Source organism: Tachysurus fulvidraco, chromosome 16 (assembly GCF_022655615.1).
Source record: "Tachysurus fulvidraco isolate hzauxx_2018 chromosome 16, HZAU_PFXX_2.0, whole genome shotgun sequence".
Lineage (NCBI taxonomy): Eukaryota > Metazoa > Chordata > Actinopteri > Siluriformes > Bagridae > Tachysurus > Tachysurus fulvidraco.
In genome coordinates, this window is record NC_062533.1 from 16,173,366 (window position 1) to 16,200,554 (window position 27,189).

At 38.2% G+C, this 27,189-nt stretch overlaps 1 protein-coding gene across 3 annotated transcripts; it reads right to left on the reverse strand.

Moving 5' to 3' along the window:
• Window positions 1-12,644: 12,644 nt before the first annotated feature.
• vgll2a (vestigial-like family member 2a) lies at window positions 12,645-19,934 on the reverse strand. 3 transcript variants are annotated; one of them, XM_047801935.1, is made up of 4 exons: window positions 19,450-19,934; window positions 18,236-18,515; window positions 17,254-17,742; window positions 12,645-16,224 (listed from the first exon to the last, which is right to left on the reverse strand). In XM_047801935.1, exons 1-4 carry the CDS (start codon window positions 19,561-19,563, stop codon window positions 16,181-16,183), a joined length of 927 nt encoding a protein of 308 aa, XP_047657891.1. In that variant the 5' UTR covers window positions 19,564-19,934; the 3' UTR covers window positions 12,645-16,180. The 3 variants fall into 3 exon arrangements, with proteins under 3 accessions (XP_047657891.1, XP_047657890.1, XP_027011147.1); XM_047801934.1 differs by having other exon boundaries at window positions 12,645-16,031; window positions 17,254-17,745; window positions 19,450-19,930; XM_027155346.2 differs by having other exon boundaries at window positions 17,254-17,745; window positions 19,450-19,930.
• Window positions 19,935-27,189: the final 7,255 nt, after the last annotated feature.

Genomic DNA, 27,189 nt, shown 5'->3' on the forward strand with positions numbered 1-27,189 from the left:
CGACTAAAAGCCACTGATAGGAGGATCATATAAGATTGCATGAAAATAATGAGATAGCTACAGATATAAATCATGATGTTTAGTATAACAACATGAGCTGGAAATCTACAAAAGTTGGAAAAATATATCAGGAAAATATTCGTATCACATCCAACTCATGTTGGATTGAAGCATTAGCATTTGTTTGGATTTCCAAACTCCACCTTTAAGCTTGTCTTTTGCAGTTTTTAAGAAGTGTTTTCTCAAGCCATATAATTGCCGGTATGAAACCGTGCATTTGTTCCTGTTTGCACACCCAGAACCTGACAGATTTTTTTAAATGCACCTCTGGTCATCATGTAGTCTGACATGGACATGTTATAATGCAACTCGTTCCAAAATTTGGCAAACATTTTCTACAAATATCCTGAAATATACCAAATGTTTCTGATGATGATGAAGTGGAATGATCCACTTTCCCAGTTTAAACGTAGATTAAAAACTCATCTCTTTAGTCAGGCGTACACATAATACATCCCATAATATCATGCACCAGTACATCAGGCCAGCACATTTTTTTTTTTTTTTATGAACAGCAGATATGTTAATCCCTTTCCACTGCTTCTCTCTTTGTACCTATCCTGAGGCATCCAGACACTGTACCAGCTCCCAACGTCCTCTGTGGGATGAAGCCTTTGGACGTCCACTGAGCCGAGGCCGACTCTAAGAATCCTGAGACATCTCCAGTTAGACTCTGTGGTACTCAGGAGATCAGAAGTCCTTGATCCTTACACCAATACAACATTTAACTGACTGTATATTACAATCACACCCCCAGTGTCACCCATATGAGGATGGGTTCCCCCTTGAGTCCGGTTCCTCTCAAGGTTTCTTCCTTTACCAATTTAAGGGAGTTTTTCCTTGCCACTGCTGCGTGAGTCACCTCAGACTTGCTCATAGGGGGATAAATACATACACACTGAACTAATAATAATCTAGAATTTTTATTCTGTTAATTCTTATTTCTTTTATTATTCGTTAATTCCTTCATCATTAATTATGTTTACCTTCTGCTCTGTGTTTATGTTCTGTAAAGCTGCTTTGAGACAATGTCTATTGTAAAAAGCGCTATACAAATAAACTTGAATTGAATTGAATTGAAAATGTTTCTAAATAGTGTGACTACATTACTAAAACAATAAAAGCCTAGCTTTTTGTCGTTCTTTCGTATTTATTTTAATTAATTCACCTAGATACTAGAGTGAGGCAATCGGACACTATGAGTTCAGGATATTGACTTTACAAGACACCACAGTTTCAAACTTTGGACTTGGCTTTGGACTCTACAGTTTGGTCTCAATGGCTTGAGAAGCTAGATCTGACTTAGACTGTAAGGTTAAGAACTCTGGATTGGACCTGGACCTCAGAGCTGGGAATTCTCCACTTGATTCAGAAGCTGACTTGGACTATACTGCTTTGTACTCTGGGCTCAAATCAGACTCCAAGGTTTGGTATTCTAAATAGAATAATGCCCCTTTTCCACCGAGGCAGTTTGAGTGCTGGTTCGGAGCCTGATTTAGAACCAGTTCTTTCTGTTTCGACAGCCAAAGCACCGGCTCTGAACCAGGAAACGTGGTTCTTTAAGTAGCGCCAAAACGTTTCTGGTCTAGACTTAAGCACCGCTTGTGTTAGGGGCTGTGGGCGGGGCTACTGTTAGGGGCTGTGGGCGGGGCTACTGTTAGATAATGTACCCCAAGTATACTAATGTTTAATACACTTTTACTTTACCACAATATGATCAGTTATCAGCACACACGACAGAAGGTAGCTACATGCTAAGGCTAAATTTTTTCTGTGTTAATGATAAAATAATGTTATGTACTTTCTGGATTACAACCTCCGTTTATACAGATTACATGGAGCTGCTCGTACACGTGGATTCGCCGCGTTTGGATGCTAGGTTCACAAAGCCATGAGCATTAACAGTACAGCAACATCTGCCATTGTTGATATTGTGTTTGTGTTTGTGTTCGCCGCTGCTGCGCTAATGTTGCTGGGACACGTGACACGTATACAGTGACATCACACTCGGCTCTGTGATGCTCTCTAACCGATGGAAAGGCAAACAGGTTCTTAGAAGGTTCACCAGTGGAACCAACTTTGAACCAGCACCAGCACTAGCTCTGAACCAGCACCCGGTTCTTTCCGGTGGAAAAGGGGTATTTGAGACTCTGGCCTGGACCCAGAGCCTACAGTTGGGGGCTCTTGAAATTTGGCTGGGAATTCTTTAACTATGGCGTGAGACTCTAGAGTTGCCTCAGATTCTAGAGCATGGAACTCTCTACTGGTATCTGCCCTAGAATGAGGGACTATAGCTGAGGGCCTGTGAACTTGACTCAGACTCTAGATCTGGGAACTCTGGACAAAGATATCTAGAGATAAAGAAATATAGATAGGGACTTAATTTGGAGTCTTAAACATTGGTATTCAACTCAGACTTTAGAGCTGGGGACTCTGGAAATGACTCGGACTTGATTTGTACTCTGTACTTTGGGACTTAACTAAGACTCTGGATTTAGTTTACGCATTTAAATATGATCCTAGAAATGGTGACTCTGAACTTGACTTGAATCCTAGATGTAGGAACTCTGGACTTGGTCTGAATTGTTCTCTACATCTTTGGGCTCAACTTAGACCCTAGATTTCAGGTGTCTGGATTTGACCCTGGATGTTGGACTTGATTTGAATTGTGTGTACAGTCTTACTCTACAGCTAGGGATTCTGGACTTGATTTGGCTGTAGAATAATATGTCGTATTATATATTGCTTAATTATGTCCATAAATAATGTTAGTTCAGGGAATATCAATATGAAATGTTACCAATTTTGCAATTTGTTTTTATAATCTATACTTGTCCTGCAAGTTGCCAAAGGTCAAAGTCAGGACATGAGTGTGATAAAACTTATTCTGTTTTAGAAGCAGTATTCAGTGGCTGTAAAACTTGACAATAAATCCAAACATGCACCATGGTGGTATAAAGATATTTATATGTACAGGCCATTGATTTTAGTCAGGGTTTAACCTTCCAGGAGCCAGCTGTGGGTCCATATTTAGGTTCCTTATAAACTCTTCTTATAAACTGAATACATTTCCTCAGCATTGGAAGGCACATTTTACTACACTAATGTGAATATGAGAGTAAGTGAATAATAATAATAATAATAATAATAATAATAATAATAATAATAATAATAATAATAATAATAATAATAACAACAACAACAATAATAACAATAATAACAACAACAACAACAACAACAACAATAATAATAATAATAATAATAATCATAATAATAAATAATAATAATAAAAAATAAATCCTTATAGTGTATTTTAAACTTGTTACAAATATCAAATATCATAATTATTTTTTTCCTTCTGCCTGCTAATCAACTCAAATGAGATTCCAGTATATTTTACCTTTATTTATTAATCCATACTAGAACAAGAGTGAGAAATTTCACCGATTTCACCAATTATGCTGCTATGTTTCTCTAGTAACTCTTTAAAAATCACTGAATTCAAGAGAATATGCTTTGGATCGTTCGAAAAATAAAATGAATACATAAAAATGTAACCCATCTCAGGCAACAATATATTTTTTTACAAGATTTCTTTGCTGCATTCTGCTCCTCAGTGAATTGCATTTTCTCTCCTTTAAATTGACCTTTAGTGACTTTTAAGAAGAATTTAAGGACATGTCCGTCTCATTTGGTGACTGAGTCTACAATTAGCATTCGATTTAGTTCTAGCATTGCATGAAATAACCTACGTTAATAATGATGTCAGTAGAAGTTCCTCGCAAGCATAACAAGACAGATGTGTGTGAAATGTGTCATTTTCATGTCTCTTTACACACCGAGGAGGTCGTAAATGTGGAAGAATCTAGTAAGAATGAGCTCATAAAGCTCATATGAATATAATCTAGCTATTCCATGTCTTAATTTTGAGGAATGCGGAGTTCCTTTAAAGTCGTGTGCTCTGTGTGCGGCAAGCCACTTCACGTGCTGTCTTTGTTTAGTTTCGTATTGTACCTCACGCCGCATTCCCCAGCTGGAGCTGCATTAATGAAACCTTGATACTTCTGAATGATGTGTGTGAAAAAAACGCTGCTTGTCAGTTTGGCAGCCTGTTTTAATCAGCACATCAGTACGTCTCTTCGTAAGTAAACCGTTTCAGCCTGTTAAGCTGAATATCTTAACATGCTGCATGGATGGATTTCCCTGAAGGACAATACATTAAAAAAAATCTGTTCCACACAGAGCACAGCAGCTGTTTCTCCGACTCGGCACGTGTTTCGCTCAGCGCTCGTAGCAGCGACAAAATGGTACGTTGTTAATTTGCGTGTCATCCGATACGTCGATGCTTGTGTTTCAGCAGTCCAAGGAAATGTCTCGTGCTCACATTCGTTTAGAGTTTAGAGAGGTGCACGGCGCTGAAGGCAGACGTGACGGCTTTTCCTAGCTCGCACACGGCCGCAGCAGAAAAGGAAATCACGGCGAGCGTAAACATAGCCGCGAGGGTCTGTAAGAAACGTGACGCTTTCTTCCAGGTGAAACGTCGGATCGAATTTAAAGCTACCTTCCTACAGAGCTTTTAAACTCAGGACTGTATATGAATCCTATCACTTTTTACAGTTTTTCAACAATTTTACAGACTCCGTGTGTCACAGAATTTCCCTTTAAGGTGTGTGTGTCAACATTTTGGCAGTTAAATATGTTTATATTCTTACTCACAGGCACTCTGGCTTACAGGTCATGTTTCCACACAAAACCACACAATTTTCTGCCAAACTCACATACCATATACCCAGTGTGCCTAAACAGATATCTTGGTACAAACATCTACATTTGCATGCGTTAGTTTTAAAAGTTTTCGTTTTCAAATAGTTCCATTTAATTGCTTTTTCAACCAGGTTCTTGGTGATAAAGTGTATTAGCTATGTTAGGAATTCTTAGGACAAGATCTTTGGACCCTTCTCTGTTCTTTAAAATGTGTTCAGCTCCACTTGACATGTAGGGAATGTTTAGTGAAACGTGACACCGCCGTTTGAGAGTTAACACCTCTAAAGTAGCACTGTGACTGTGTTTTTAAATTCTCGCCTTCATTACACAGCCACATCGAGGTATTTCTCTGTCAAAGGCTATAAATCACCTGGCTTTTAGGAATGATATATTTTCAGTTCATTTTTAAAGATTTAAAGTATTTCAAAATAATGACATCATGGTTTTTTATTCATTTATAGTTATGTCAAATTAAAGTATGTGGATTAAATCAATGACATCACTTCCTGTTAGCCGATAGTTTCTGCTGATGTGTTATTTAACAAACTAGCTAACTAACTAACTAACTAACTAACTAACTAACTAACTAACTAACTAACTAACTAACTAACTAACTAACTAACTAACTAACTAACTAAGCTGTGAAATTGATTACAGTGACATTTGAGGTCAAAAAAATTATTTAAAGTGTCATGAAATTTCCTAACTTTCTATCTAACTAACTAACTAACTATCTAACCAACTAACTAACTAACTAACTAACTAACTAACTAACTAACTAACCGAATAACTAAATAAGCTATGGAATTGGTCGTGGTGACAATCGAGTTGGAAAACGGTATTAAAGTTTCTGCCAATGTGTAACTTGAAATGAACTAACTAGCTAATTAAACAAATAAATGACCTGTGAGATTGATCGCAGCTAGTGATGAATTTAAAAGAAGGTATTACATTTTCTTCCAATGTTTACTAGAAAAACAAGTGACTAACTAACTAACTAAATCAATCAATCAATCAATCAATCAATCAATCAATCAATCAATCAACAATAAACTAGGTTGAATACAATTTTAATAATAATATTATAACGTTATTGTATGTGTGAAAGGAAATGCAAACAATTGTAATTAATAATGTTAATTATGTACAAAATTAAATATTAAATATCAAGAAAAATCTTTACACAGATAGATGCTCGAGTCAAGTAAAAAAAAAATCCTAGTTATAAATATTAAAATAATTCTTTTAGACCGTGGTAGCTTTAGTTTGATTAAAATAATAGTTGATAATAATTAAAACGTAGGCCGATGACCAAATATGATGATAAATAAGAAAGACGTGATTTATCAGATTAAGCAGTTTTATGGTTAATACCACTCATAACCATCTGTGTTCAATAAAACAACACTGTTCTGTCACTGGTCTGTCTGTCTGTCTGTCTGAACCCAGCTGTTTATTCAGGATGTGCCATCTCTCTGTGATGGGAATGAACAGCTCCAGGCTTTGTCATGTCCAGGCCTTAACAAAACCTGATCGTAGAGGATCAGCACCATTCCTCAGGATTTCGAGGGCCTCATTGGCACGCTGACCTTACCGGCGCTCTCCATTAGCGAGATATCGTAGAGATTCTTTCACATTTTTTTAAAATGAAGTTTTCTTAAGAATGAGGTTAATGGTGACTGGCATCCTCCATGGCCGTGAGCCATGAGCCATGATCTCCAGCCATGTGGCACTCGTGGATAGACCGAATGTCTCTCCGAGCCGTTTCACACCTCAGGCGTGTTGCGTTGTTCACATACCAGCGATCACCAGCGCGAGACTCTCCAACAGCGGCGGCAAGACGCAAACCCAGCATCCGATTGTGCGCTGAAGTGCTCGAAGGTGACGACACGCGAATGCTGGCATGCTGAATTAGAAGTCATAGGGGCATATCTGTAAACACACTGAAGGATCCGTGCACACGGGGACCCATTTAAGTGGAACCGTACAGCCTGAATGGTAGACACTTCAATATACTGTATGATTTCAATGTACCAGCTTCCTCCAAGCAGCAGCCGTGGCAGCGAGGGTCATCGGGCTTGATTAGTGGCTTCATGCCCGGAGTTTTCTGTGATGCGTTCCAAAAAACTCTCCGTCCGCTCGTATTCGGTTAAAACACGGATCCTTCTGCTTCTTCATGCACATGCTTACAATTAAATCTTGACATCAGGAAATGTAATTAAAGGCGACGCTTAAACATATACAGCAGGGCGAATTGTACGGAGTGATGGGATGGAAAGCTGGTGGATCTGACGTGTCTTTACAAAATAGAGTTATATGTTTTAACATTACAGCAAAGGGTGTACTGTGTGTGGACTTGTACAGTGCCTGGCAAAAGTATTCACCCCCCTTTACCTTTGTTCCTATTTTGTTGCATTACAACCTGGAATTTACTGTAAATGGATTGATTTTCAAATGGGGGGGGGGGGCACGGTGGCTTAGTGGTTAGCACGTTCGCCTCACACCTCCAGGGTTGGGGGTTCGATTCCCCCACCTCCGCCTTGTGTGTGTGGAGTTTGCATGTTCTCCCCGTGCCTCGGGGGTTTCCTCCGGGTACTCCGGTTTCCTCCCCCGGTCCAAAGACATGCATGGTAGGTTGATTGGCATCTCTGGAAAATTGTCCGTAGTGTGTGAGTGTGTGTGTGAATGAGAGTGTGTGTGTGCCCTGTGATGGGTTGGCACTCCGTCCAGGGTGTATCCTGCCTCGATGCCCAATGACGCCTGAGATAGACACAGGCTCCCCGTGACCCGAGAAGTTCGGATAAGCGGTAGAAAATGAATGAATGAATGATTTTCAAATGATTTACATTTGATCTACACAACATGCTTACAATTTCTGAGATGCAAAATATTTTTTATTGTGAAGCAAACAAAAAATCAAATCAAAAAACTGAAAACATGGATGTGCTAACCACTAAGCCACCGTGCCCCCAGTTTTTTATTTACCTTTTTATTTTTATTTTATTCCACTTCATCAACTTGGAGTATTTTGCGTAGATCCACCACATTAAAAGGCAGATAAAAATCCTATAAATTTCAGGTTGTAATGCATCAAAATAGAAAAAAAGCAATACTTTTGCAAGACACTGTACGTGTACTTGTACTGTACGTATGTATGCGTGTGTGTGTGTGTGTGTGTGTGTGTGTGTGTGTGTGTGTGTGTTTATAATGCTGTATTTCCAAGCTTTTTCTATATACAGTATGTAAGATCTTTTATTCCATTGGCACACAGGAGAGGTTTTTCAAATAGCACTTAAAAAAATAAATAAATAATCAATTGTGCTCTTCTTGCTGTACTTCCTCCCAACAGAGTTTTAGAATCCGTCCGTGACCTGGTGAACCTACGTCGATGTTTACGCTGATATAGACTTCAAAAGCACTTCTGGAAGTGCCTCCGGATTAAGGTGTTTGCCGAATGCTGTGAATGTAAAGGTGCTTTGACGAATGCAAGAGCAGTTTGAGAGTTTAATCATAGAAAGAAAAAAAAAACGGCAAAACAATCCGAGGTTTGAGGTCAAAAGCAGTCAGAGGTTCAGGTGCCAGAGCAGCAGAAACACAGAATAGAAAAAACAGGAGAAGAGGAGAGTGGAACATCAGCATAGTAGTGTATCTTAAACATTCTGTGTGTGTGTGTGTGTGTGTGTGTGTGTGTGTGTGTGTGTGTGTGTGTGTGTGTGTGTGTGTGTGTTTAGAATTCCGGATACTGTCTGCGGATAAGCGGTAGAAGATGGATGGATGGATAGATGGATGGATGGATGGATGGATGGATGGATGGATGGATGGATGGATGGATGGATGGATGGATACTGTCTGTATGTTGGCGTTAGTATGTTATTTACGAGTCAGGAAGTGGTAATTATGAGTTTCCTCCCCAGTCCAAAGACATGCATGGTAGGTTGATTGGCATCTCTGGAAAATTGTCCGTAGTGTGTGTGTGTGTGTGTGTGTGAGTGAATGAGAGTGCGTGTGCCCTGTGATGGGTTGGCACCCCGCCCAGGGTGTATCCTGCCTTGATGCCCGATGAAGCTTGAGATAGGCACAGGCTCCCCGTGACCCGAGGTAGTTCGGATAAGCGGTAGAAAATGAATGAATGAATGAATGAATGAATGAATGAACAACTTCTAGAACATTCTTGGAGGAAGAACAAAGAATGAGCATCTTGCATGTTTTTAATGCATTCACAAAGCCTCTGTAAACGTTATATACGTAATGTCAGCTAGACTCTGTATCCATTAATTCCATCATGTTTTCTTACTGATTCTAAAAAGCTCCAATCTCAAACAAACTCCAGAGATTGTCACTCGGAATTGAACTCGTAAGTACGATCATTTCGACATGATGTGCACCGTATGAACGTGTCGGTGGTGTGTGGAGCTTCAAAGACGTAGTTGTCCAGACAGCCAATATATACAAATATATATAAAAAAATATTATGTAAACATTATACTGATTTATCATCTTCTCCACGATCATATGAAATTTCCTTCTACACATATGAAGCAGAGTAACGCGCTGAAAGGAAAAGCTCCCAAATGTTTGTTGCCTAGTGACGCTGATTGACAGGAGAGACAGAGACGGTATAACATTAAGCTTTCATATATAAAAAAAGAAAAAAGCGTTTCACTACATGTTGTAATGATTATGATTGTGTATGTGACGAATAGAAAGAAAGAAAGAAAGAAAGAAAGAAAGAAAGAAAGAAAGAAAGAAATGTTTTTTTAGTCAATTATTAGCCTATCTAGACTTGCATGGCTTACAAGAGTTGTACCAATCTGGTTTTAAATCACTTCACAGTACGGAAACGGCCCTGTTAAAAGTTTATAATGATTTATTATTGACCACTGATGCAGGTAACTATGCTGTTCTTATGCTGTTAGATCTTACTGCTGCGTTCGACACCATAGATCACAATATACTAATCTCTCGCCTTGAGTATTGTGTTGGTATAAAGGGTGCCGCGTTACAATGGTTTAAATGTTATCTGGGTGAAAGAACTTTCTTTGTACGTCTTGGGGAATTTGTGTCTTCTACTGCATCTCTTGTATGTGGAGTCCCTCAGGGTTCCATTCTTGGGCCGATTTTATTTTCTTTATATATATTACCTTTAGGGTCCATTTTTAGGGAACATGGCATTTCATTTCACTGTTATGCAGATGACTTGCAACTCTATCTGCCTTTGAAACAGAAGGATGCAGACTCTGTAGCACCTTTGCTGAGATGTCTTGAAGATATTAAAGTCTGGATGGCCTCCAACTTATTAAAGTTTTATGAAGATAAAAATGAAATCATTTTATTTCGACCTGGCGGTAAGATTAATACTCGTGATGTAGATCTGGGTGACTTAAAGTCACTTGTGAAGCCTGTTGTCAAAAACCTGGGGGTTTTAATGGATGGTGACTTTAAACTAGAAAACAGATTAATTTGGTAGTTAAATTGTGTTTTTTTTCAGTTAAGGCAATTATCTAAAGTCAAGTCATTTGTATCTTTTACTGATTTTGAGAGGGTCATCCATGCTTTTATATCATCCCGCCTGGACTATTGTAATAGTCTCTATGTAGGCATTGGTGAGGCATCTCTAACACGCTTGCAAAGGGTACAAAACGCAGCTGCACGTTTATTAACGGGGACACGCAAACGAGAACACATTACACCTATATTGGCTTCCCTTCATTGGTTGCCCGTTCATTTTAGAATTGATTTCAAGATTTTACTTTTAGTTTTTAAATCATTAAATAAGATTGGTCCTAAGTATCTTTCAGACCTATTAAAGCCATATGCTCCATCCAGAGCACTTAGGTCTGCTGGGCAACTGCTTTTAGTATCCCCCAACTCAAGATTAAAGAGCAGAGGCGACCGTGCCTTTGCAGTAGCGGCCCCCAAACTCTGGAATAATTTGCCTTTGTACATTAGGCGGCTCCTTCACTTGCTGATTTTAAATCACATTTAAAAACATATTTGTATGGTGCAGCATACAACGCAGTATGAGAGTTACCTGTTAGGAGTTTTTTTAGTGTGTGTTACTAACTATTATTGTATTTATTGCATTTTTATTACTTTTATTTAGTTGTTATTTTATTTATTTATTATTATTATTATTATTATTATTATTATTATTATTATTATTATTATTATTATGCTTTTTAGTTCTATTGTTTATTTTATATTGTTTGTACAGCACTTTGGAGAACACCTGCTGTTTTAAAAAGGTGCTCTATAAATAAACTTTGATTTGATTTGATTTGAGAAATGATGGAGAGAATGGCATAAAAAGAAAGATGAGGACAAACAAAACACACAGAGAAAGTGATCTTGATGACGATGGACAGAAAGAGATGACGGAAAGAGAAGGTGAAGAAAGATCTGAGAGATGTATGTGCATTCTGTCTTTATATCAGATGCCATATTCAAGTAAATCACAATAAATAATCCTGAGTCTTGGCCCTTGTTCTTGGCCCTCGATGCAAGTAATCCCTCTCTCTCTCTCTCTCTCTCTCTCTCTCTCTCTCTCTCTCTCTCTCTCTCTCTCTCTCTCTCTCTCTCCTCCCCATCTCCCCCTCTCTCTTCTCCCCTCCCCATCTCCCCTCTCTCTTCTCCCCCCCATCTCCCCCCTCTCCCTCTCTCTCGCTCTCTCTCTCCCCCTCTCTCACCATCTCCCTCCATGTCTCTCTCTCTCTCTCTCTCTCTCTCTCTCTCTCTCTCTCTCTCTCTCTCTCTCTCTCTCTCTCTCTCTCTCTCTCTAACCCCCTACCCTCACTATCCCTCTTGTCAATTACAGCGACTCTAGCCAGATTTGTCAGTGTTTACTTGTATGTGGAAGATATAATTTTTCTAGAAGTCCATTGTTAAATTGCTGCTAATCAGAGTTCCACACTCTGTCTTGCTCAGGATGATAACAATTAATAATAAAGCTAAATAAAAAAAAAAAAAACTCTAAAGTATAAACTGCTTCTCTAAGCGATCTGCCATGAGGAAGAATGTGGACAGCTTTCTTTTAATCTCCTTTTATAAGGCATAGCTGAATAGCTCTGTCTGTGTGTGTGTGTGTGTGTGTGTGTGTGTGTGTGTGTGTGTGTGTGTGTGTGTGTGTGTGTGTGTGTGTGTGTTTTTGTGAGGCTTTAAGGCTCATATATTATCTAAGTGGTGCTTTTTATGTGCATGAGGACTGAAAAGAGATTGTGCGTTATCACAGACTGCAAAATGAACTATTATATACACAAATATTGTGGGTTTTTGAGTATTTAAAGAAATCACAGAAGTTCGAAAGGAAAATATTAACATTCTGTTGATCAAAAAAAACAACAACAAATATATGTGTAAATTACAATCACTACAATCACGTTACAGATTAAAAACAACAAATATTATATATATATATATATATATATATATATATATATATATATATATATAAATAAACACTCTCTCTCTCTCTCTCTCACACACACACACACACACACACACACAAACACACACACACACACACACACACACACACACACACACACACACACACACTCACTCACACACTCACACACACACACACACACACACACACACACACACACACACACACACACACACACACACACACACACACACAGATTAAAGAGAAAGAAAGAATTCTAATATATTATTGTTATTATTATTATTGTTATTATTATTGTTATTATTATTATGTCAATATCTTTTTAAGTTGTTTTTAATTTCTAAATTCTGGAAATTCCAGTGAATTAATTGTATTACCTTTATTGATATTTAAACCTACACAATCCTACCTCATCACAGGTTCATCAGGTTTTTTAATCGTATTTTTCCTTCTTATGTCCCCAAATCATGTATATATTATACAGTTATTACACAATAATAAAACAGGAATCATTTTGAAATCTTTGTCTTCACACAGCACAGAATTAGGGGTATAGAGACGTACAGAGCGTGACGATAAACCGGTCATGATTTAGTCGAGGTGTTTCGTGTTTTCTTAACACCGGAGTCACTTTATTAATACAGCAGACCCTCCATGTAGAGCCTTATGTACACTGGTAACATACACAGGGAAGGTCATGATGAAGAGGTTGAGAAGTTTCCTGATGATCAAGGAATCTTTCTTCTATAAAAGTTCTCATCAGATCCTAAAGGCTGCCTCGTGCAAATGCCCATGTAGAGTTCATAAAAAAAGGTAATCCTTGTCCAAAAAAAAATAAATTTTTTTTGAAATATTAAACTGATTAATTCTCCTCTCCGTCGGATTTTTACAACGTTTCTAGAATTTTCTAAGAAATAAGAAATACTTTGGGAGAGTTTACAGCACCGTGACATGCACTTCTGGTTTGTTTTTTAATAAATTCATTTTTTTTACTGAAAGATGATCTGCGTCTATGACACGGTTCTGCTCTTTTAGCATGAAGACAGATAGTAGGGATAAATCAGATAAACACTGAAGTCTCCTTGACAAGGAAAAAAATGTTTACAAGGTTTACAATATATTAATAAATATCTTCGAATACACCATCGGGACTTGTCATACTGGTCACACTGGGCTGCGGTTACACACAGAGGCTCTCAGACACCTATTTATTTGTTTGTTTGTTTGTTTGTTTGTTTATTATTGTATTTAATCTAAATTGACCAGAAATCTGGTGAAAATTTCTTGAGAATGTCTTGAAAACATAAGAACATGTAACCTAACGTCATCCAGACCATGTAAGGGCGAAAGACAAATTTCCAGCATTTAAATAGATATTAATGAAACGTTAATTTAACTTTGCCTTATAAATAATCGCTGTCTCTTCTATATAACAAATTTTTGATATACAAACTTGTCCACATGTACATCCCTCACTGCAGTAACTTTACACACACTCTAGCTTCTCTAGTGAGTTTTCGAATAACATGCCTTAAAGATAAGTCAATAGTTTAAGAGTTTAATATCCGGACGATTTTTAAACATAACGAATAGAAATTGCGTTAGTATTGACGCCAATTCGTTTCTAATTTACACTGTGATTTTTCTGAAATTGGCTTGTACTCAAAACAATATATATAAATAAATAGTCTATGGAACTCAATTCAGTTTAGAGGAAATCATTTAAAAAATTAAATAAACGATTTTATTTGCTCTGATTGATTTGTTGCTTTTTTCTTTATCTCAAAACACAAAACAGAAGCGGTAAGACCTCTATTTTGCATTCCTTTCTGATTTCTCACAATATTTTTTGATTAGAAATGATCTTGGCTCGATCAGGGACGACTGTAGCGAAGACCTTTAGAAATATTTACATGAACGGCAGAATTTCATAGTATTTAAAAAAAAAAACGCTCTAAACATTCTAAAGTTTGTATGAAAGCCGACGCTGAACAAATGTCTTCTGTAGGTGTCATATTCACTCCAGGAGAAACGATCAAATTCACAAATTTGCATGAAAATAGTGCCCTATGGAAGCGATCCGATATAGAAGATATCAAACACGTCCTTTCTTTGTGCAAAAGATTCTCAAATATTCTCCCAAAAATTTTCAAATTTAAATGAAAAAAAAAAATCCTAGATTTTTAAACGCGTCCTCAAAGTTTTAAACTTTCGTTTAATTCTATAATATTTAAAACAAAAAAAGCCAAACTGAAACAAACCAAAATGTTTACAGAGTCACAAGTTTGTATGAAATCTATTCAAAACTTGATCTAAATCAAATTTTCGGTAAATAACAACCCTGAAACAAATCACTATTTATGATATCAAACACATCTTTTCTTTGTATAATAATTTTCAAAATTCTCAAGAAATTTCCCGATTTATAACATCCTCAGACTTTTTTAATATTTCACGTTTACGTTTTAATATTTCAGTTTTTACAAGTTTTTACAGCACATTTGTGCATCAATAACAAATGCATCACTGTCATTTTTTCATATTAAAATTCGCAAAATTCTCAACAAAACATTTCCTTTAAAATGAAACATGTTCTCTGATTTTGAACCTATTTTTAATATTTTGTCAGAATTTAAGACACATTTTAAAAGTGTTCTCTGATTTTGAACCTAATTATAATATTTTATCAGAATTTAGGACCCTTTTTAAAAGTTTACTCCGATTTTTTTTAACCCTATTTCTAGCCTGTATTCAGACTTAATGAACCCTATTTAAACGTCTTCTCAGACTTTGATCTAATCTTACAATATTTTAAAAGAGCACAAATATATATATATATATATATAGTATATTATATTCATTTACACAGCAGAACAAAACAGCGTTCCTCAAGGCCGTGTTGAATATGAAAATCTAGATGGTTTGATGGATGTAAATTTGTTTCTTGGGCTGTGTATAAACGTAGCTTGTGTGCCAGTGATGACTGAAAACCGAACAGCAGGTTTTTGGCAGTGTGTTCAGAGCAACGAGCCGACTTTATGTTCAGACACATGGAGTATATACAGAAACATTGAAATTGTGTGTGTGTGTGTGTGTGTGTGTGTGTGTGTGTGTGTGTACATGTGTGTATGTGCGTGTCCATCTGCTGGCACTTCCTCATGTGTTCACTCTTCCCCTTTGTTTATATGTAACTCACAAACAACTTCTTTCCACGTGAGTGTGTTCAACAAAACGCTCCTTTTATTTAAAAAAAAAATCCGGGCCGTTACGCGGTGCAGAGCGACGCTGTGATTGTGTGTGTCCGCTGAGCTCCAAGCCAGTTGTCGATGACAGCTGTCGAGAGCAATATAGATAGAGTCAAGTGGCTTCAAATAGCCTCCAGTCTCTTCTGTAATATACGACAGGGAATGCTGCTCTCGTCCGAGTCTCTCATTTCCAAAAAAAAAAAAAAAAAAAAATTGCAATAAGACCCTGTCCTGTGTTTGACGCTGGCCGTGGTCCCTGTTGTGAAGGACGTTGTGATCACTTCTGAAGTTTCGGTTCTCACGCATCCCAGAATGAAGTGCTTGTTCTGCTTTTTTTTTATTTCTCTTGGACGTGTGTCTGCTGTACAGAGAACAGCTGCCGGTCACACCACCGGCATGTATTTCTGGAAAGCCGAGTTTCATCTCTTTCTTCCACCTCTCCGTCTTTCTCTTTCTCTTTCTCCGCTCTGGAAGGAAACCGGCAGAGCTTTTAGGTTTATCCACCGTGGAGTGATTTCAGCTCAGGACGCCCCCGCTGCAGAGCGCGTAACGCCGAGCTGCAAGTGAGATCACAATCTGTTACAGGGAAGAAAAAAAAGACAAGCCTGTTGTGGCCTAAGCAAAAGGCACAGAAAGACAGAGATCAGCCGAGGCTGGAACAGGCAGGGAGGCAGGAAGTAGGGCAGGAAAGTTGGCAGGCAGGCCATTAAAACCAATACAAGTCCTTGCTTTTATCCTGGTTTTGCAGACCTGAGAGAAAAAGTAAGACAAGAAGGGAAAAAAGGAGGGTAAGAAAAGGAAAAGGAAGAGGGAAGCAAACCAGCTCTGAAGCAAAAAAGTGTGAAAATAAAGGTGTAAAGAATAAAAAAGCTAAACTTTTTTAGCAGACTTTTTTTTTTTTTTTGCAGAAGAAGCCAAATACTACAACCTTGACTAGAACATAAAAACATTATTCATTCACACTCCATCTGTGAGGAAAAAAGACAAAGCCAGATTTCCATAAAGCTTTTTAATTATTTTTTTATTTATTGTGAACACGTATTATAGACGTAAAGAAATTTAATTGAATTTATTTGAATTCTTCAGGGATGTGTTGTACAGTAAATCCACACAACACATGCAAATCGTTTAAATATTACATAATCACTGCAGTCAGCAGGTGAAGTATATAATAAAAGGTGAAAATCTACCTACATTCCTGATTGTTAATACAGCAATAATGAATTCAACATAAAAGAAACCCTCACTTTCATGGTTTAGTTTTTTTTTTAGGTTAAAAAAAATGAACCACACGTTTAAGTTCGCATTAGTGAATTATTCGCTACTCATGTACATTATACAGTATATAATGGCATAATAGCTCAAAGCTCAAAAAACCTTAACAAACTAGCACAAAATTATACACGCAATTCTTTTATAGAGATCTTTTCACTGAGTTTTTAACGCTTTTGAAAAAAATACTTTAGGTGAAATTCGTTTTCACCAAAGAAACTGATGGAGATTAGGTTAAAAAATGTTGACAAAACAGGACAGTGTGTGATTTAAGCCTTGTGTTAATATTCAAGAGTTCATGATACTATATCTATATCACAATGTCAAATATTTGACAAATTTGCTATGGATTTTACACAGTTTTCCTGTTTGTTTGAGAAATTTTTGAGAAATTTTCAAAAAACATTTCACCCAATTTCACCCAATAATTTCAAAACGGTTTAGTTGAGATTCAAGAACATCAAATATGGGAATAATTAAAAAAGTTTTTAAATCATTGTTTCTTACCTGCATCCACATTCAGGCTGAGGCTCTGTCCCATTTCAGATCCCGTTCCGGGGAAAGCTCCGGTCCATGCCGAGCTAGTTGGATCGCTCTTGCTGATGTCGCAAGGCGAGGGTCCGGGAGCAGGCACGGTGGCCGGAGGGAGTCTGTGTGGTCGCACTGAGGGCACTAGAAGAGAGCTGTAACGTGGGTCGAAATGCGTCCCGTACACGTCGTGTACCGAAGGTCGAGGATAAGCTGAGCTCTGAGCGCTGATGGAGCCTCCGAGCGGGTAAGGATGATGATGGTGGTGGTGGTGTGTTGGGTGCCAGGATTCCGGCGTCGCCTGGTGGAGGTGGCTGTGTAACGAGGCGCTGGAGTACGGGTCAGCAGGAAAGGGCAGGTCGGTGTGGGACGCACTCAGAGCACTGCTTAAAGACGCTGTGACTGACGGCTGATAAGCGCTGTTCCAGAAGGACGGAGGGAAACTGCGCTGGCTCATTGGGAATGATCCTTCTGGAGGAAGTGAAGCGGAATGTGTTCATATAAATATGTATTTTGTAAACTTTAACGTGAGATCTTTGTGAATATAATTATGAATTCTAAGTAAGACAAACTGATGATGATGATTCAATTCAATTCAATTCAAGTTTATTTGTATAGCGCTTTTTACAATAGACATTGTCTCAAAGCAGCTTTACAGAACATAAACATGATGATGTTGATGTGCAGATAAAAAGTTAATTCTTCTCAAAAAATGGAAAGTACTAAGAGAGAGTGTTTTTTTTTTTTTAAAAAAAGAGTAAAACCTTATTTTTTTTGCCTTCCTTAATTAATTATAAATCAAACTCCAGACAAAGTCTTTTTCTCTTTATTTTAAACTACTGTTAAATAATTAGGATCATCAAAGCATCCGAGCATTAGAGCTGTTACTGTGTTGGGTTTCATATACGAAGAGAACATGCCTGAGTTATTTCACTACATGATCATGAACATCATGATGCACCTTTCCAGGCTCCTCGTGCCGTTTTGTTGCCGCTGGCTGAAGCGGGACCGAAGCTGTTGGTTTGGCTCAGTGCACGGCTAAAGTGTTCGTCCACCACCGAGCTGATGTCTCCCTGGAAGTAGGTGAAGAGGACACATCGTGAGCTGATGTACTCGGCTTCAGGCGGCTGCTCCTTCTCCGGCGCACAGTCCTCCTCCTTTATAGTGGCTGCGGGATGACTGGAGAACGCGTTCCCACCGCTTACAGGCTCTTCTTGCATTTTGGAATAGAAAGCCAATTTCTGAAACAACACAAATTTGATCACTGTTATTATTATTGTTGTTGTTGTTGTTCCTTTACTATTATCTGCATACGAGCATTCAAGTTTTATTTTTTAACCCTTTACCTTTCAGGGTATGTCATGTATATTAAAACCCAAAACTTTAAAACCATTCTAACAATCTACAAATTCTACAATTAAAATGAAAAACAAAATAATCCAGATACAGATTTCTCCATGTAGTTTGTTTCATGACCAAAACAAAAAGCCCCGCACTGAGCTACATGTGTGTTGCGTGAGTTCTGTGAAATCTGACACGTTTCACACTATTTCAAATATGAACACCAGCCCTGTGTTGAAACACGCATGTGCATGTGTGTGTTTGCTATGAGAGCTTTTAGGAAAGTGCAAACACTTTAAACAGGTACCACACAGGTAAATCTTTTCTATTACATTGTATTTATACCCAAACCAGCAACACACACACACACACACACACACACACACACACACACACACACACACACACACACACACACACGAATTATGTGTCAAATGGTTTAAGATTAAATACCAAAAGTACAATAGGATTCTTTTTTAAAACCTAGTAAAAGATTTAAGATTAAATTAATATATATATATTTTTAAATACATTTGTTAACATTTAAATGCGACACAAAGTTGAATTTCATTTAGTTTAGATTGCACAATTACACCCACACACACGCACACACATTTACAGCATTTGGCACACACACACACACACGCACGCGCACACACACACGCACACACATTTTTTGTGTAATCTACACAGTTCATTGTCGTTTTGTTTATTAAAACATTGCATTTACGCGCAAACTCCACGGAGAGCTCGTGCACAACCCTACAGCAAAGTTTCCTGGATGTTCAGTCTAACAGTGTATACAGTAAGTGTAATAGTGCTAGTGAAACTTACCTGGTGGTGAGGATGAGGATGAGGATGATGATGATGGTGGTACGGGCTGTAAGTTGGGGTGAAGTAAGGCTGAGGCGGCGCGTACACTTGGTACATGACATCCAAGCAGCTCATGGCGGAAAAAAACGAGCCAATGTTGTCAGGTAGAAGACTTTAACAGCATAACATCACGCTTCATTGGGGAGAAAAGAGGAAAAAAGTACGAGCAACGGAGGCGAGTTCGCTGTCCGAGTCCGAGACACCCGCGTGGCGCTTCGTGTGTGTGTGTGCGCACGGTGTATGGAACAGTCTCTCTCTCTCTCTCTCTCTCTCTCTCTCTCTCTCTCTCTCTCTCTCTCTCTCTCTCACCACTAAACACCCCGGAGTGTGTGTGTGTGTGTGTGAGAGAGAGAGAGAGAGAGAGAGAGAGAGAGAGAAACAGCAACTCGTCCCGTTTTGACGTCTCATTGCGCGAGCGCTTAAGCGACCAATCTAGCAGCGCGCGCTGTCCTTAAATTATTTTTACCGTCGTACACAGCATGTGTTACAGCATGTGTGTTACAGCATGTGTGTTACAGCATGTGTGTTGCAGCATGTGTGTTGCAGCATGTGTGTTACAGCATGTGTGTTACAGCATGTGTGTTACAGCATGTGTGTTGCAGCATGTGTGTTGCAGCATGTGTGTTACAGCATGTGTGTTGCAGCATGTGTGTTACAGCATGTGTGTAATATAAATACATTTATACATTAAACACTTTATTTTTACTATATTACCAAAAGTATGGACCCCTGACCATTACACATACAATATGTGGTTCTTCCCCAAACTGTTGACACGAAGCTGAAAGCACACAATTATCTACAATACCTTTGTATACTCTAGCCTTACAATTTCTCTTCACAAACCTGTTCCAGCATGACGTTGATCCAGTGCACAAAGCAAGATCCATGAAGACATGGTGTGGATAAGGGTGAAGTGGAAGAACTCCTGTAAAGAGCCCTGACCCCACTGAACACTTCTGGGATGAACTGAAACACTGACTGAACCTCAGACCTCCTCACGCTTACGTCGGTGTCTGATCTCACCAATGCTCTTATAGAAGAATGATCAAAATCCTTACAAGCACGATGCAAAATCTGAAAATCATCTCAGTAGTGAAACATAAGTTAACGTTATGAAAAAAAATTATATGAAGACATTTCCAACTACATTGAATTGAAATATTTTATTCAGTACACATGAATTTCAAATCAAAGCAAATCAAATTTTAATAATAATAATAATAATAATAATAAATAATAATAATAATAAATAATAATAAATAATAATCCCAATAATACTAATACTACCACTAATAATTATTATTATACAATAATAATAATAATAATAATAATAATAATAATAATAACAATAATAACAATAACAATTATTGTTATTATTGTTATTATTATTATTATTATTGTTATTATTATTATTATTATTGTTGTTGTTGTTGTTATTATAATAACAACAACAACAACAACAACAACAACAATAATAATAATAATAATAATAATAATAATAATAATAATAATAATAATAATAATAATAATAATAATAATATAATAATATAATAATACTAATAGTTTAAACTCCAGGTTTAAAAAATTAAAAGCAAAATAGTTATGACACTCGAATCTGTTTTACACAGAAAGCAACTGCTGCGGTGCCTCGGCTCAAAATGTCACAGCTTCTCTATCTCACAGCGAGGGTCAGAGGTCAAATAGTCCCATTGCAATTGGTACCTGGGTCAAAGGGCATTATATGTCATTACAGCCTTTAAAATCAACATTACGCTACAACTGACTAAACAGAGATCCTTGGTGATAAAGGTTTTGTCATAACGGAGCTGAGCGGCTGGAACAGACGGCGTTCAAGCTCGTCAACTTTTCATCGGCGATAGGACGTGGATGTTCTCTCACACTTATTATAACAAGTGAGCAGTGATGGATGTGAAATATTTTCTTTAACAGTACCATGTTGTGTGGAGTCTTCAGTTCTGATTGGTCAGAAGGTGTTGAGTTCTTTTGTAAAACAGCAGCCTAGAGTGTAGCGTCGACTGTCTTGGGTTTGCGTGTACAGAGGACACGTCATATGATCCATCCATCCTTCCATCCATCCATCCATTGTCTGTTGTGCTTATCCTCCACAGGAAGCCTGTAGTCCATCCCAGGGGAATCAAGGTTCTGTATAGGGTGGGGGAGAACCTGGATAAGGGTGTCAACTCAACGCGGGGCACAATCTCACACATTTCAGACAATTTAGAGATGTCAATCAACCTGCAATAAATGTCTTTGGACCGGGGAGGAAGCTGGAGAGCCTACACAGAACCCATGGGGAGGAAATGCAAGCTCCACATACACACAGGGTCGAGCCCATGACACCGGTCCATCGTGTTCTACACCCCCCCCCCTCCTCCCCCCCTCCCACCACCCACCAATCTACTGTACAGCTTCAAATAATCGAAGATAAAACTTGTGCATTAAAATGTGCAGTTAATTAACAATGATAACCATACATTTGTGGAAATGAAGTTTTTCCTAAGGACCCAATTTTTTTTTTGCACATTTCTGGAACATTTCTCCAGCGTCAGCTCTTTATTTCAGTCTTTAGGTAAAAAGTCTTTTCTTTTTTGTAACATTGAGAAGAAAATAAAAAGCAGCTGCTGGGAGAACTATGGGACTTGTTTGTTTGTAGGATGTTCCACAAGATTGAGGTGAGACAGTAAAGACACATGTGAAAATTAGAATAATTGGTAAAAAAACAAAAAAACAAACTTAAAATTGAAGAAAAAATATTTTGTGTAAAAGTTTCACACAATTAAATTTTTATATGACTTTTAATTCTTACTTAAGTTTTCATATTAGCATGCTAGCTAACCTCAGTGATTGAAATTTGCACCTTGAAACTGAATTAAATATTTATGCTAGCAAACAACTCCTCCATGTTAGCAATACAACTTTAAAAGTCGTGATCTTTTTATAGCCACATTATTTTTGCAGACTTATGCACTTCTACTAGGTCTAAATCCTGTTGCGCATTACCTATCTATAAACAGCATTAATGGCAGCGATGTGGCTTAAAGTGCTGGTGAAAATGAAATTGGTGTAACACCTCCGAGTAGACACCAGTGACTTGTTTATTTAAAGATTACACGTTTAAAAGGACGAGCAACTGTTTGTTCGTGATCCCACTTCATATGTATTGTTCCCCTTTCAAATTTGGCTGTGCCACACCTGTTAGCAGATAAAGTTACGGCTTGTCATAACTCTCCATTTCTGATGTGACATCTCCAAAACAATGGGGGGTTTTAGGCCCTGTAACCTGACAAGGTTTCTATTTCCACCCAAACAGCTTAAGGACAAGGAATCGTCGAGAGCTAATAGGACACAATTCTGTAGAGACACCGGCACGTTCGACAAATCTGAGAGGGGGTGCAGAGCGACACGCGTGTAGCTTTTACTTCCCTTCTTTTTTTACTCTTACTCCAGACTAAACTAAATAGGTCCACGGCTTTGTGTGTGTCCCTTGGCCTCGTCCATCTTTTGCTATCAATCTGTCTGCGTCTCGTCTCGTCTCGTCGAGGCAGGGTCGGGGTTGGAGGGGGCGCAGGAGATGAAAGCACCGGCATACAAAAGCATTGTCAAGGCAAGTCGGAAAGCAGCGAGGAATGCAAACATGCACTTGAGCAAAGGGTGTGAAATAGTCCAACAAAAACTGTCCGCATGCTGTTCCCTGTTCAGCAGTCGACTCTCGCTAAACACTCGCTAAACACTCGCTCTGGTTCAGGCAAATATCTGTTACACGGTAGCTACATGTCCATTAACTCATTTTTTTTTAGTACTCGTGTTATACAAAGCTGCATAACTGAGACTTAGCCACTCAAAAAGTCACACCAGAATAATTTTTCGTTTTATAAAATCATATAGCTAGCCGATTCATGGGAAAGTTGCTGATTGCAAACGTGTTGCTGATTGTTGTGACATGACGTGAGCGTGAATCTCTGCACTTGTGCGTCTAGAGCAACTGCAGGGTTTCGGTGTGAAACATGAAACAGAGAGTGTCTGTTTAAGGAAGGATATGTGTAACACCTGCCCTGGACACACAGAGCGTAGCATATGGGCAGAATAATCCTGAATACTGACAACTTACTGGTCCTGAATGAGAGAGGAAGACAATTTTATCACTATCTTTCTTAATCCAGAAGCTCTACATTCAGGCTAGCATGTAGTTTCTCTACATAAGTATGTAGCAATTGCTAATGTTATCATTTTTTTGTGTTTTAACAAACATGTTGAGACAAAATGTACAGTTTAGAACTCACTAGACGATTTGACTTCATGAATAGCACTTTATATAAATTGTCTTCTTTTATGTAGCTAGCATCAAGATAGCTAGCTGTGCTAACAATGCATACTCATAAAAGACACTAACGATCTCTGATACTTCCTTCCTAGCTTTGTTTTCTTTTATAAATGTCTGTACACGCATTTAATGAAATAATAAAAATGAAATTTTTCCATTGTCGGGGGGCACGATGGCTTAGTGGTCAGCACGTTCGCCTCACACCTCCAGGGTTGGGGGTTCGAATCCCGCCTCCGCCTTGTGTGTGTGGAGTTTGCATGTTCGCCTCGGGGGTTTCCTCCGGGTACTCCGGTTTCCTCCCCCGGTCCAAAGACATGCATGGTATTTTGATTGGCTGAAGAAATTTCACAACACACAAAACATAGGACTAGGATCATAGGGTTAGATCATGATCGTAGTGTTATCATTTATAGCACACCAGGTAGTGTAAGGCTGCATCTCAAACAGCTGCCTAGTTCACTAGTCATGGCACTGATCAGGAGTCACCCTTTTTTAAGGGCTCTCTCTCTCTCTCTCTCTCTCTCTCTCTCTCTCTCTCTCTCTATATATATATATATATATATATATATATATATATATATATATATATATAGATATATATATATATATCTTTAACTCTCTGCACTATAACATAGAAAAAAAATCCAACAAAAACCAGGGAACGTCAGTGCTCACCATGTTCTCTATCAGGAAATGACATCATATATTTTGAAGCCTCTCAGCCGGACGAACCAAACTCTTCGCCAGCTTCGTTATTGTTGCTGTAGCTCTCAAATGATTATTTTAAGTTTTTGTAGTAGTTTTAACTATATTTGATGTTCTTTATACAGTTTATTGGAGTTGGACAAATTCTAATTGTTGGATAATTTCCACTAGCTAGCCTACGATCCTGATTGAAGTACCATGACAGAAATACGTGAGATTAAGCTAACACATTTGTGTGAGATATTATACTTAAAAATTTCCTATGATTGGGTTTTTACACTGATGACTGATGAGTAATTTGGAATGATGTTGAAAATTGAGTCATCGGTGTCCCAATATGTAATGAGCTAGGGTCCTTACTAGTGTATATAAGATATACTGATTAATGAACAAGGGATCTAGATAGAGACACAGCCTAAGTTTCTGACCAGGGCTTCTGACTTCTGGAACTTTCTGTCCCTCCATATACCCAAGAACCGGAAGGCTTGTTGACATATCTCAACAATACTGCTCTGTATTTTACCCTACATCGTGTTACACATTGTGTTAGAATTTTCTAGTTAACTAGCACATTAGCTCTTGTTCGTCTTTGCTCTTGTTTGCCAAAGGATTTGTTTCAAAATATATACCAACAACAACAGTCACTTTAGGTATAGTTAGGTACGGTAATTAAGCTGTTAGCAGTAGCTAGGTTCATGTAGGTTCGTTTGTAAGACTAAAATTGAACCCAAATATCAATCTACAATATATAAATAGAACGAATGATCCACTATGAGGTGAATTTAAAATCTTTTTTTTTAGATTTTTAAGCCAGGATTTTTATTTGAAGCTGGTTGCTGTTCTGTTTAGGGGGTCATTTGAGATCGTGACCCACCTGTTGCTGTGGTTGGAGAAGGATGAACTGCTGACCCTGTTTGAGGAAGAAATGTGGGAATCTATAGACATCGGATCAACTCTTCACTCAGTGCGGGCGTGGTGTCAGCTGTATGTTCGGCTGTGACTGTGGCAGATACAGTACACACACACACACACACACACACACACACACACACACACACACACACACACACACACACACACACACACACACAGCCACCATTCATGCTCTCAACAGCATGCTTTAGATACGCTCAACACACGAACCAGATAGAGTGACACTCGATATTTCATCAGTCACAGCTAAATAATGCCAAATGTTTTGACACAAATGCCTTCCGTCAAGCACAAGTTCCTCTTTAAGCATTTAAGTGCTTAACCTTTTTTCACCAGTACACTTATCAGACATTATTGATCAGTATAAAGAAATGAATTATTTTATCTACGCAAGTCTAATCTAAAATGAGTCATGACTCTGTTGGCTTTCTCTTTGAGACACATGTTTTTTCCATCTGTTTATACTGATTTTTAGTGGTTGAAGATAAACACCTTCAAATTTTAGATGTTTATGAAACCTTTGTTATATGAACAACATTTGAAATAATGATGAAATACTAAAAAGTCCTGAGTGTCTACTTTCATACGAGCTTCATATTAACACCCCTGCGGAGTGAGACATGACAAAGACGTTCAATGATCAACATGAACACAACAAAACAGGAGCAAAATCCATTTTAAATACAAATACTGATACAGATAGAAATATGTAGAGAATTAAACATATACAGTTAGTGAAATTTTATTACTTATTAATAATCTTAGAGTAATTACTATTCATCATATGGTGTGATGGACTTCAGAATATTTTCAAAGAATAGAAATAAAATAAAGAAATAAAAATGTAGAAAATTAAAGATAATTTATAGATCAAAAATGTAGTAACTGAGTTAGTAACTGAAAGTGGCATAGTGATGGGAAATGGTGGCTCAAGTGGTTAAGGTTCTGGGACGAGGATCAGGGTTCAAGCCCCAGCACCGCTAAGCTGCCACTGTTGGTCCCTTGAGCAAGACCCTTAACCATCTCTCTGCTCCAGAGGTGCTGTATCATAGCTGACCCTGTGCTCTGACCCTAACCACCAAAGTTGGGATATGTAAAAGAAAGAATTTCACTGTGCTGTAATGTATATGTGAAAAAAAAAATAGTGACATGACATACGGCTAGGTACGGTGACCCATACTCAGAATTTGTTCTCTGCATTTAACCCATCCAAAGTGCACACACACACACACGCAGCAGTGAACAGACACACACACAGTGAACACACACACGCAGCAGTGAACACACACACGCAGCAGTGAACACACACACACACACACGGAGCAGTGGGCAGCCATTTATGCTGCGGCGCCCAGGGAGCAGTTGGGGGTTCGGTGCCTTGCTCAAGGGCACCTCAGTCGTGGGCCGAGACTCGAACCCACAACCTTCGGATTACAAGTCAGACTCTCTAACCATTAGGCCACGGCAGGATCTGATCTGTCTTCCTTAGAGAAACTTAACAATGTTAAGAAGATGTCTTTATTTGTCTCTACATTACACCACAATGAAATTATTTTCTTCACAAATCTCAGATTAGGAAGTCAGGATGAGCAATGATAGCTACAGATACTGGAGCTTGAACCCATGACCTTCTGTTCAGTAACCCAGAGCCTTAACCGTTCGAGGAAGATCACTAGAAATTAACTAAACTTTTAAAGTTAAAGCAAAATCTCTAGTGT